At 31.5% G+C, this 14,225-nt stretch overlaps 1 protein-coding gene across 3 annotated transcripts in view; it reads right to left on the bottom strand.

Annotated features, from left to right (window-relative positions):
* Nucleotides 1–13,925, bottom strand: part of LOC143067222 (dynein axonemal heavy chain 3-like) — a 133,847-nt gene extending 119,922 nt beyond the window's left edge. Inside the window, exons 1-2 of one of the 3 annotated variants that reach the window (XM_076240331.1) lie at nt 13,710–13,925; nt 7,131–7,226 (exon numbers count right to left, since the gene is read on the bottom strand). In XM_076240331.1, the coding sequence (XP_076096446.1) occupies nt 7,131–7,226; nt 13,710–13,724 (111 nt within the window). In that variant the 5' untranslated portion in view covers nt 13,725–13,925. The remainder of the gene's footprint in view (nt 1–7,130; nt 7,227–13,709) is intronic. The other 2 variants (XM_076240337.1, XM_076240342.1) reach the window with 2 other exon arrangements.
* Between the last annotated feature and the right edge of the window lie 300 nt (nt 13,926–14,225).

Genomic DNA, 14,225 nt, shown 5'->3' with positions numbered 1-14,225 from the left:
CATGTTCAACTATATTGTTTTTTAAACTTCAGTGCAAAACTTCAAATGTTTAAATCTGAAAGTGTTGTCCGGTACACCCAACAAATTAAGATTCTACTACTTAGCAGCCACATTGTAATAATTCATGTATACTGGGCAAGTCCTGTTGAAACAAGTATCTTATAGTTAGCGCAAAATAAAGGTCACTGTGACCCAATTCTAACATTACTTTTAAACTTCATTGACACTAAATAAACTGAAATGCAGTAATGCACAGAAGAAAAAAGAATTCAGAAACCGATAAAAACTTTCCAACCAATTAACTTGTTTAATTTTGATTTCTTAGGTCATGATTAAAATCTTAGTTCTAAAAGCATAGCTTAATCTGTTCTAAAATCCATGCATAAATGTATTCTTGTATACTGTTTTGTACGGCAATAAAAAACAATGTCAGACATAACTGATAGTTTTTTTATTACCTAATTAGGGTTATTTCATCTGTGATTACTGATTATCAATGAAAAATTAATTACAAACAATCAATTTCACAATACGGTTTAACAGAATAGCACTGCTTTGTCATGCAATATAACAAATCATTTGAAAAGGCTTCATTAACTTGCGACATAAATGTTTGGATGTTCTAAGCATCAAATAACGCAATACTTTCCTTTGAAAATAGAATTAAGTCATGTAAGGCCTTTAATACAATTAAATTTGCACTACTTATAAAAGAAATCATTAATAGGAAAAAGATGTATGTGAAATGAAACAAAACAAAAAACAATGATGAATTTTAAATACATGATTACTGATATAGTGGAAAATTTCAAATTAGTGCAGTTTTAAGTATAAACTGCATCTAATTGATATCTTTGTCCTTTTGCAAGTTAATAATTAAGTCTAATAATGGTCTGTTTAAAACAACCCAGGATAGGGTGTAAAAAAGGGGGGGGGGGGGGGGTATTGATCAATCAGAAAAAGGAATCTTACATTTCTCATGATATATATGATATTGAGCATATAAATCACTCAAAAATTTGAATGCATTGCTAGCCTCCGCGATAACTTTTTTATCCCCCCTTTCAAAAATTATGGTTCCCTTCCTGACAGTCCTGAGACTTGTCACCAAAAAATCTAAATCTACAGCATTAGTATCAATGGTTGTCATCTGCAAGATTAAACCTACAATAAGGTTATTTCATATGTTTTTTGTCATTTACAGTTTCCTAGCAGTACATGAGAGCATGTTTTACCAACTATCAAAATCTTCTATTAGATAATGTCACAGAATGCAGCTTTAATTTTGTAGGAAATTTTCTTTGATATAAGAAACCATATCAAATTGAGGGTCAAATTCTTTTGTTACATCTTCTAAAGCAGGCAATATCTATATATGGGAGTCCATCTGTCTGTCTAAAGTTTTAGTTTATTTCTACACAATTTTATCTATCATTTTACCATGCTAAGTATGAACTGTTTAACTATACATAAATGGACTAAGCAAGTTTTTCTTTATACACATATTCATCTTATAGTTTGACCACTTTTAGATTCAACAATTAAATTCAATAATCTTGATTAAATTGCATATAAACTTATTTTAATAGAACTAGGAAGGAGTTTAAATATGTACTTTCCATCCACATTGTTCCCACTGAGAATAATATGGTTAAAATTGATCGAAGTTTTAAATCAAGTTTCACCCAAAATAGTTGATTTTTCTTGCTTCATTAGTTAAAGAATGTTTACATTTTTTCGAACACAAAGGGAGGTAATTATTGTGACAGAATCAATATGACACAATCAGAGATTTAACAATAGAGTTTATTAGTTTTCGCTAATTTTTACTTGGTTACAAAGTAGTAATTGCCGTGTCACCCCGCATGATATTATGTATTGAAAAAAATCTTGTTACACAACTTACAACAATGAATCAAAGTTTCACCAAGAATAAGACACAATTACATTTAAGAAAAAAAAAATCATAATTTCATAAAAAGAGAAAACATAAGAACATTGATCATGAACCATTGGCATATCCAGAGGGGGTCTGGGGTTGGAACTCCCTCTTTTTTTTGGCCGATCAATGCATTTGAATGGGGACATATAGTTGGAACACCCCCCTCCTTTTATCCTGGGTTGGGAACCCCCCTTTTTAAAATGGCTGGATCTGCCCCTGTGAACCAAACTTCTTTTTTTTTTAAATTAGTCAAACATTCTTTCTCTTATAAACATAGCAAATTATTTTATTTGATTTTTAAATATCTAACACCACATTGATTTTGCAAGAATAATATCTATATTTTCAATAGACATACAGCCATGCATACTCCGATGAGACAAACCAAAAAAAAAGTTCATTACATATATATAAGCTGGAAATTCAGCCTCTCTCGCTTATGAAGGCCTGAACACTTTTTATGATAAAAAAAAACATTTCACATATGCAGGATTGATGAAGTCAGTTTTTCAAAAATTTTCATAGCTGAATATCTTCCTAAATCATGACAATAAGAATACTTCAATTCTATAAAAATGAGAAACAATTTCCAAAACAAATCCATTAAATAATATGTATAAATACTGTTTGGGTGCGAAAATATTTGGTGAAGTTTCCAAAGAAAAATTGATACATTAAATCTCAAAATTATGTATAACATCAGATAGAGTAAAAATTGATAAACTCAGAAAAGTTGCCCACCCTCCTGCCAAAATAAAATAAATTGATGATTAAGTAATAATTAAAACTCATGTATAAGAATTGGGATTTCAGTAGTACATGTATTAAGAGTTTCAAGGTTTGAAATGGACCAGGTGTAAATATATTCTGTTACTTAGATCAAAGACAAGAATTAAAAGTGTGACCTTTCCGTTCTTTTATTGTACACTTTAGAATTGTAAATAATTTTCAAGTGAGTGATTAACTGAATTATTAGCTGTCACCGGTCTATTAAATTGTTCAGTCAATTAAAAAAAATTAATCAAATCATACGCTAAAATTCTCCAGTAATTATTGTGCAATAATAAGAACCCGCTACATTGACAGATATGAAATTTATTATTTTTTCTAAATTCAAATTAAAAATTAATTGACAAATTCGTTTGACAAAAATATCAAATTGTACAAAAAGAATAATGATACGGTAATTACTCTGCACATGGGTGTATTATTCTTCAATACATATATCAGCTTTCGCTAAATTCGTGTCAATACAACTATTATACAACCATACTTTAAAATAAAAACTATGATTGTTCCCGACACCTTAATCTCCTATTCTATCTAACTTGTGAAATTGCTCATTCATGTTTAAAAATCAAAACTGTAAACTGAATTTTGTTACGTCGAAAAAAAAATAATTTAATAGTGATAGTCTCTACATTTATATAATATTTAGACATTATATCTTATATGTATATATCGGTTTCAAAATAATTGGTATACATAACATGTATGAACAAATTCTATGTAGTCTTCTTAATTTGAATTTAAAGTGTCAGTTTTTTTTTAATCTTGTTGTGTCCTGGTGTATAAAATTTTGCCTTAATGAATGATTGTACAGGAATCTTTAAATCTAGGAAGGATTGTGTCCTATTTTATCTTCAAGGTATAACAGAATAAACACTTTGATGAAAACAACTCCATTCTCAATCTTGTAACTATTACAAGGTTAATATTCAGGGTCACTTCACTTCTAGTTGTTACTTCTATCAGAATTACTCTCATACAATATCTACATAGTCTAACATCAATTGCTACGTGTTGAAGGCCATACTTTTACCTATACATTGTAATAATTTTCTTTTACAAATTCTGACTTTAATGCAGAGTTGTCTCATTGGCACCAGAGGTCATGGGTTTGATACTGGAATTGGTCAACCCAAAGACTTTAAATTGGTATTCATCAATTCTTTTTCTATCAAGTATGCAACATTTGGAGAAAGAGCATATGTCACCTCCACATCAGAAAAATTTAACTCATTAATATTTCTTTATGGTACATGCTTACCTAATGAGCTAACACTTTTAAAATATGCTTCAAAGTTAGTTTATTTGTACGCTATTGACTCATTATTATGTAATCATATTGAAAATTGATGTAATATTTGCAACTGGACAACAAACAGTGATCATGCATTCATCATGTTAATTCATTTTGCCAAATTTTGAAATTGACAATGAGACATCTTAGCCCTTTTGATTTGTAAGATAATTTCAATATGTACTCTCTGATGTCATTCAATACTCACTGTCTGTAAACGAGCTTTTGAAGATTTATCACTTATCAATCATGAACTTATTATAAATCAGATGAACTTTGAGGCTTTCAAATGTTCAACAACTAAATCTAATAATAATCACTTTGAACTTATATAACATACATATCTATGTACCTTTCTTTATTGACACAATCTAAAAAATTACATTTTCTACAAAAGCAGATGACATATTGAGAACTTCTTTTAGAAACCAAACTGAAAGGAATTCATAAATAGATCTATTTGATGATATTAACTACTGTAATGATATTTAAATTTGTCTTGTGTGTGAAGCAAAAACCAATCCGAGAGATAAATGAATATTATCACACATCAAGAAGAATGGATAACAAATACCTGCACTGCAATATATGCAATAATAATATTGGATAGTACTCAAATGTACTGAATCAGAAAATATTTAGAAATTGGTGTAAAAATACTTGTGCAGGGGTAATTTGACTGTTATTTCAAAATCATAATTCAAACTATTAAACCTAAGCAAACTGATCTTTTCCACTGAATTAACATGTTGAGGAATTAAGGAATTGGACATTTACTAGATGTTATCTGTCCCAAACAAAACTATGGTGCAAACATAATTAATTCGGTTAACATTTAGGAAGTTAAACTTAATTTTTGTCAATAAGAACATGAGCACTAAATTTCAAGTAGATGGCAAACAGCTTTAAAACATACTTAAACATGAACAGAAAGCTGAATAATTGGAGTCAAAAACCAAGGTCACACATGCAGGTCATATAAATCAAAGAATGCAAAGCTTTTCAAAAAAACGTATAAAAATATTAATATTATTAAAGAAAGGAAGACAAATAGTGTTTATTAAAATGACACAAATCTTAAAGCCATGTTACATCATTAATATTCCACTTTCTCCACCTTCTTATGTTTGATTGGTTGTTGTCTCACTCTCAATCATAAAACATTTCATTTTCTTTTATCTCATGTAAAATCAATCTTTTCACACTATTTAGCATGAAAAAAATATAGACCTACATACTTCAAAGATGTCATCCTTGTTAAAATACTTCTTTGGGTTACCACTTCATTGTTTATTTCTCTTTCTGACCTTAACTTTTGACAGTTTTTAGTAGCCCCTTGTGAAATACTAAATTCTTTAAACACTATATACGCAATCATCATATATTTATTAAGTTTTATAGCTTTCAAGTTTCTTTGATAAAAAAACACTGGGGGTCAACGTAACAATGTAAATTTACTTTATAGAATTAAAATATTTTAATACATAAACAAAGTCAATAAAATAAATTGTCCAAAAATCTTTAAATGTTCAAAAACTCACACTGTGGATCAATCTTCTTTACTTTGAGAGCCTTTAACAGTGGACATTAAGTGAAACTGAGAAAGAAATTAATTCCAAGAGCACTTTTGTGTCCAAGAGTTTTGTTAACTAACAAAACAATATCGCTATTATATCATATATGTAACGCTGCTAATGGGACATTACCCAATGTTGGATTTAATTGGAAAAATTTGACAATTTTAAGCATGTCTTGAGACTCAAGTTTTCCCTATTGGATACTTTATACAATTTTCACACATTGCTTTGGTCAATAGAGAAAATATGCTTTTCAAATTCCCAAGATTGAGGACTGCATCAAAATAAACATATCCTTTTTTCTCAGTTTTTTTTTTTTTTATAAAATAACCTGTAAATTTTATTTCTTTTAAATTATGGGGGATTTTTAGTTTGTTGTCTTGGTTTTATGGGACTGCAATGATCTTAATAAGGGAGATAGGTACATTATATCGTACAGGTATTTGTTTTATGTAATAATCCAACTAAAAACTTATCACAAATTACCATAAACTGCTGAACAGGATTTTATGAAAATTTGAAAATTTGACAGCATTAAATAACAAAATTTACTACTTTACAGAAGATTTTATGTTTAATCAACCCTCAGAATTAGCCATAAAAATATATTCATATGCTTACAGCAGTGCATACATTACTTCTGCATCTGTTTTTATTTGTTGTTAAAATAAAAATAGACCTTTAGTTACTAAATAAAAAAACCTAATGTAATTATGAACTTTGAATGACAATAATGAGTGTTGACAGTTCAGAAAACTTATTACTGTTGGTCGTGAATTCATTTAATTTCAATTCTCACATGGATTGTAATGACAACTAGTTTATAAACACCTCATAAACAGAAGTCTCGCTAATTTTGATAATATTGGCTTCTGTAAACCTTAAATCATTGACTATGTACATACAGCACACAATAGAAGTCAAACACCTTCACATGGACGAGGAACTTCTACTGTCCATGGCAAACATAAGGGAGACTGAAGGCTATACATTTAATAACACTGATGTATTTACACTACCATACTAATATAAACATATATTTAATGAATTATCAAATTACAGAGTTATAAACACTTCAAAAAACTAATTAAATATTTAATTTACATTTAACATCACACTGGTCGTGGTATAACAAATAAAATGTCAGGATAAGACTTTAATCTGAAAGTCCTACAGGTTCAAATGAAATTCATTCAGAGATAGAACAGGTTAAACAAACTCATCATAGCATTTAAAAGTTGTACACCAGGCATGCATTTCTTCTATAAATGACTCATCAGTGATGTTCAAATCAAAGTTGAAAAGACAAACAAAATACGAAGCCAAAGAGCACTGAAGACATTTGTACATCACTAACCAGTATTCTTTTTGAAAGAGGGAAGAATTCATCTTTAATTGTAGTCAGAACTATCAAAACCAATTGAGGCAGTCACATCTTACCACAGATATTACCATATATCAAGCTCCTTGATATAATGGCCTTTTACTATAACCCTTTCTCAGATATACTGCTATGTATGTCACTTACCTCTTTAGCACTCAATGGAGGAAGATGTGCAATAACAGCAGGTCTGTACTGCTGTTCAAATTCATTCGGTTGTGATATTTTAATTCCATGCTGCCTCTGAAAAACATCAAACACACAAAAATAATATAAGAAAAATGCTCCTATAAAGTACTGTTACATTTATTACACAAGGTCATGTTTTTCTCTGACTATTTATGACATCTTTACACTTAATCTGTTGGATGTGTACTGATTGACAATTTAGTCTAAAGATGTATGATATTTAACGTAAGTTGTTTTTGGCTTCGAACTAGCTGTCAGTATAAACTGTGAGTACTCTCCTATCTGTACTTAGTCTTTTTGTTGTTGGGATGGACAAGTACCCGGTCACATCCATATGATTTTGTTATATGCATTTCTATTTGTATCCATCTGATGAGTGAAGCCTTTTTCACCTGAACCGATTTTTATAGTTGGTTCTTATGTTGTACTGTAACACTACTGTCCCAGGTTAGCGGGAGTGTTTGGATCCCCCTAACATGTTTAACCCAGTCCCATTATGTATGTATGTGCCTGTCCAAAGTCAGGGGCTTGTAATTCAGTGGTTGTCAGTGGTTGATGTGTTACATGTTTGTTTTTCTTTCATATTTTTTGCACATTAATTAGGCCAGTTTTTTTATTGTTTGAATTGTTTTACATTTGTGATTTCAGAGCCTTTTATAGGCCGTATAGTGACCTATATCTGTTCATTTCTGTGTGATTTGGTCTCTTGTGGAGAGCTGTCTTAATGGCAATAATATCACATCTTTTATATATGTACTCTTGTACAAGTTAACATCAGAAATTCAGTTTTTGGCAATCTTTTATATTTGCATTGTTCTGAAGTTTTTTATTTCAAAGTTTCTTTCCACCAAGTTGCTTTGATATTTTTAAACAACGTATGACAAAAATAAACAAAGAAAAGTTTTGCAATAGAGATCAGGTTCATTGAAAAAACAACAGAGAGTAAATTTAAAATCATTCTTATGTCTTCTATGTATTATTATGTCATGTCTATTCAAAATGAAAGGAAACAAAACACTGTTATCTTAATACTACAAATAACATATTCAATTATTTGCATGACAACACAGGTTTAATTAGAAGATAATTAACAGACGGAACAATACAAATGAACCTTGCCCATATTACACCACAGTTTAAATTACAGACCTACAGCACAACATACATGATTAAAACATTCCCTTTTGTCCAAAACTTTTATCACTTTTCAATCATACTTTTCTTATTCAGTGATTTTCAAAACTTGAAGCTAGTCAAACTTGTCAAAAAAAGAATCTTTTTTATGTCCAATTATCAGAACATTCTAGGTTTATTAGTATACATTTTGTACTATTCAATTGAGAGAGATCATAAGTTGTTTTTTAGAAAGTGTTTCAGATTCTATGCAACTTTTTACAATCATTTTCTGTTTAGATATGCTTAAAGAAGAAATCCAGTCAAATGTTATGAATTATTTGTTATTATGTACATCTACAATGAAACTAAGAACAGGCAATAAGGTATGTGTGTTTACTGTTACATGCTGAAAAAAATAGAATACCGATAGTTTCACTGATAGGTCGTGATTTTAAAATTTTATCAATACATTTACATGTACATTGAGTCAATGGGAGCAACATTGTAACTTGAATAGTGTTTAATGGAGTAAAAAAAACTTCAGGGTCAGGGATAACAATCAGGGTGGGTAGGGGTACAGAAAACACATATACATTACTTTTTAGTTTAACCTGAATTACATCTTTATTTAATGTCCTTGTAATTATATATAAAGTCTCAGCTTAATTAAATGTTGTGCATGTTTTTGCATATCATTTGATTAAAAATGTGTTTCCACTATAACTGTTCATTCCTCTTTTACAATGGTGTTGTGTTGCAGGATATTTATTTATTTGAATAACTCGGACCTTTCATTTACGTGGCAGTAAAAAACGTGGCAGTTAAAATCGTGGCAGTAAAAATAATAATCAAGACATCACAGAAAAACATGAAATTTGGGTAAAAACTGTCATTCGGCATTTAAATTAGGGTCGAAGATCATATCATAGAGAACATGTGTACCAATGTTTAAAGTTGATCAATATTGATTGAACTTCAACTTCATCACAAACTACCTTGACCAAAAACTTTAACGTGAAGCTGGACATACAACATGTAATGACAGATAAACGGACAATCAAATGGATGCACAAACGGGAAGACATTTATATAATGACTATAGGTTGGGCATAAAAATAACCTATCTAGACGTTATTCGGGGACGAGGTCCCCAATAACAGTCGAAAAATTAATAAAAAAAAAAAAAAAAATCAGGAAATTTTCCCGAAATTTCCATTATACTAATGAACTCAAAATCGTTCAATTTTTTTGATATCATGTTTTGAATTCCCGCATCTGTGCAGAAATCTACAATGTACTTCCTTTTTCTGGTCTCATTTGTATGAATCTTTGAGTAAAATATATATTTATCAGTCTAGTATAAAATAAGACGGAACGCAATACCAATTTCATTTTTAATAATTCCTTGATATCAAAAAACGTTACCTGATGATTATTTGTACACTTTAATTTTAAACTGTAATTGTACTGCTCCTAGGGGGTCTTGATTGACAAATAAAAATTGTTATTGTGTTGTTGTTGATGGATTTGTGCAGTCCCTTTTTAACTTCATGGTGAAGCTTATACAGTTAAACCTGGGCATTAAATGCTGTATGGGATATATGTAATTCAACTAAGTTTTTGTTGTATTGTCATATGTATACCGGACTTCAAATAACTGCTGTATGCTAAGTGACTTGGATAGCTTCCTGAACAGTAGGAAACAACATGTCCTAGTGGAGGGAACACAGTCAGACGAAGCAGAGGTAGTTTCTGGTGTACCACAAGGTACAGTAATGGGACCCCTGCTCTTTCTTGTCTTCATCAATGACCTCCCTGAATCGGTTAACTTGAGCGTGAAATTGTTTGCTGATGACTGCCTGTTATATCGTCCTATTCGATCCACTAGCGATTCCACCAAGCTACAAAACGACCTTGATAAATTAGAAAAATGGGAAAATGATTGGCAAATGGCGTTCCACCCGCAAAAATGCACCACCATCCATATCAGCAAGAAACGCAAACCCACCATATGCGATTACCATCTGCATGGCCATACCCTTGAAAGCGTCCCAGGCGGGAAATACCTTGGCTTATACATCAGCAAGGACCTGTCTTGGCGTAACCAGACCACAGCCAAAGCCTCCAGATCTGTTGGATTCCTGCGAAGGAACCTCAGGAGTTGTCCTCAGGAAGTAAAAAGTCAAGCCTACACAACTTTAGTAAGACCCGTCCTCGAGTACGCCAGCGCTGTCTGGGATCCCTACCAGCAACAACAAATCCAACAACTGGAAAACGTACAACGCCAGGCTGCTAGATTCGTAATGGGGGACTTTTTCTCGAGGGAACCAGGTTGTGTGACTAAAATGACCCAGCAACTAGGTTGGGAACCACTGGAACATAGGAGAGCCAGGAGCAGAGTCATCATGTTTTACAAGATAATAAACCATATTGTAGAAGTTCCTGTTCACCACCTGCTCAGCCATCATGATACCAGAACCCGTGGTTCCGTGTCAAATAACATCAGACAGATAAGGACCAGACTGGACTGCTTTAAATATTCATTCATCCCAGCCACCATCATATCCTGGAACAAAATACCTCCAGATATCCGAGCTTCCCCGTCTGTGGAACACTTTCGACACGCCATCCAAGATGTCAGCGTGTCGACATGTACACTACTCCACATCTAAATTACAGCACCGTTTTTAACTGTACATACAGATCTCTTTTTAACTGTAAATACTTGAAGGTTTTTAGCTGTTCACTCACGCTGGAGTATATACACTCAAATATGAGTCCACTCCTTGACGGGAAGATAGATAGATAGAAAGATAGTGGTTTTTTTCTTCCAACAGTTTTCTGTTTTTCCCCAGGTGTCGTCAAAAGGTCTTGATATCGTACAGTTACGGCTGTCGTAATTTTACGACATTGCTATTTTACAATGTATTTTAAATTTCCGTTTCTTCTTTTATATGGGTCATGCTTAATAATGATTTGTTTGTTAACAATTAGCATTTTCTCCTCCCTTTGTTTTTTTTTGTAAAAAAAATGACCGCGGGGGGGGGGGGGGGGGGGAGGGGGGGTAGGTAATGTATGTAAACCGTAAGCTGACTCTCTTCTAACTTTTGAGTTGCAGCAGCGAAAGAGATTTGCAAACGGCTAATCGATTAAAGTTGTAATTGCTGTTTGAAAAAATTGGTACGAGAATCGAACGGGATTTTTTTTATCAACCGCTTTGACCTGAAAAAAAAACCATAAAAAAAACGTAATTTATCTTTTTTTTAAAGGCGTTTTTTTATCCAAAAGAATGATACTATCCTTGAATCCCTTTGGTTGAATACAAAATTCATAGTATAATAAGATCTTTAATTGGAGTCTAGGATATACGAAAATGGACTTAAATATAATTAAGTTGTGAAACACTTAAATTACTGAGGGCTCTCATGGGGTTTTTGATTATGTGATTACTTGGCCGTTTTTTTAATGATTATTTGATTATTAAGCCAAATATTTCATGATTATTTGATTACCTAGGACTGTATTTTTAGTTTATGATTATTTGATTACTAAAGATAAGCAAATATTTAATGATTATGTGATTATATTGGCAAAAAAATGGTGATTATGTGATTACTAGGACCCCCCCATGAGGGGCCTCATTACTATGCTTACTATACTTGAAAATCCAAGAAGAACCGATATTTAACGTTTTTATGTAGTTTAGTTAGCCGATACAAAGCAGGAGCATTCTAATGTTAGAAGATCCTACGTTAAGATGTTATAACAAAATTATTGTTAACTATTCAGGTTAAGGCCTTATAAGAGAATTCAGTTTTACTTCAAGAACTGCCGGGTCCGCATTGATGCCGGAGTGCCGATACAAACATTAAACCAAATTGCTATTACTCGAAGCGATTTCTTGAAGTGTGACATTCACCGGCCTTGCTATAGCCATAAACCAAACAAATTATAACGTCTTATAATTTGTCAGATTGGACATACAATTCATAAATCAAATCCAAATACCACATATTGCTGATCTTTCATGCATAGTCTTGATAAAACACAACTAAGTGTAAAAAAACAACTGAATTGACCACTGCAGCATTAGCATAGTGACTAGTAAAACGTAATGGCAAACTTCAAACGGACAACTATACGAGTATTTCTTACGTAATTCATGCCATGATAGTGTCGACAAAAAGGAGTTTAAAAAAAATTATACTTGAAGCAGTTTACGGCTTCATGCACGTCACCCTGCATATCCGCTGTTTTTTCCGCAAAGAACATTGAGCATAAATGGATTTTGTACTAGAGAGCCCTGTTATACATTAGCCGCACAAATATAACATTTAATCCACCAATTTGACTGTTAAACCCACAAACGTATTTCCAGATGGGATATGTGCAAAATGATATTAACAGAAAAAGTTTCTTGCATGACAAATTCTCGATCGCTTGTTCATGATCTGAATGACCTTTATAACTACTCAGTGGTATGCATTTATATCTGATTTATAAAAATACTAATAATGTAAATTCTGAAAAAATTGTTAAGGGCATCCGGTACAGTTTGTTCTTCTGTTACTTGTTTAATACATGCAGATGCACTTTAAATCCGACATGTAAATACCTATATTATGTTTGTTTATTGCACCATATACACCATATGCAGATTTCCAAAATGTATTTCCCCACAGCCGGGATGCTTGAAATCATGAACAATGATTTCTTAACTTCACACAAGTTTTATTTTTGTTTTTGCTGACCCTTGCCACTCGAATTTGTAATATTTCATTTTAACTTTTTATTGAATTTATTGTAAGGGTATGATATGGAGTCGTCTCATTTGAACCGAAAAGACTTTGAATAGCTTGTTCGTCGTTGGGAGCTACATTGTATACTGAAGACCATTTGTCTTGAAAGCCAGAACTATAAAATGTTAAGAACAACACAAGAAAAAACAGCGGAGAATACAAAACTTAAACGGTATAAACAGAACTACAAAAAAAAATGCTTTTCTGTTGCTGCTTACAAACATGCAACGTTCAAAAAAGGTTTGTATTTTTAGTATGTTTATTCATTCATGCCTTTTCACGTATATATATGAAGATGTTGGAAAAGTTGGAAATCTTTCGGACTTTACATTGGATAAATGACAGTCTGATGTTTATGCCTATTTTCCAAAGACTTTGTTTATGTTCCATATTAAAACACAAAAGAGTAATAGAGGTTATTAACTTTTTTTATCAAATTTATTATGAAAATCTGTTGCAGTAAATTATGAGAAAAATGAAGAAAAAAGTAGTTTATGTTCATATCTTAAAAGTTCATTAACATGTAATACGGCTTTTATCATATATTTCAGACATTTAATAATACTTAAGAGATTTAATTAAATACAGAAGTATTTGTATTCTGTCCATTTAAAGTCCCTACCTGTTTTAGCGGCATTTTTATATAATTTACTTTTTCCTTTCCATGAATATATATTCCTTCTTTTATTATCCAATAAACAATATATACATATAAACACTTAAAAATCCACTACAATTGCGTCAACTTTTTTCTTCACATTTTTGAAACTTTCAGAAGACTTTTTTAAATCCCAAATGTAGTCAAAGTTCAAAAGTGAAATTTCACGCTAATAGCAGTTCATATGCAAATGAGTTGCTTAGGTGACTATAAACAACATGGCGGCAGGGTTCGATGATCAGAGACCAAAACTTTCTACACACCTGTTAACACTTTGATCCAATAGCGCTAATAAGTTGAAATACAAAAGACTTTTAATGTTATTTTGATCAAAATGCGACGATCAAAACAACAAAGATCAGGTGAATCGATCGATTGTGATAGATAATATATCCCCAAAGCAAACAAAAAAATACTTAATTTCAGAAGTCGTGTACAACGAATATTTAAACACTTCATTGATATAACTTTTAAACAGCT

The sequence above is a fragment of the Mytilus galloprovincialis genome, chromosome 1 (assembly GCF_965363235.1).
Source record: "Mytilus galloprovincialis chromosome 1, xbMytGall1.hap1.1, whole genome shotgun sequence".
NCBI classification, from domain to species: domain Eukaryota; kingdom Metazoa; phylum Mollusca; class Bivalvia; order Mytilida; family Mytilidae; genus Mytilus; species Mytilus galloprovincialis.
Note: the sequence above shows the minus strand (reverse complement) of the source record. Positions and strands in the feature narration are given on the sequence as shown.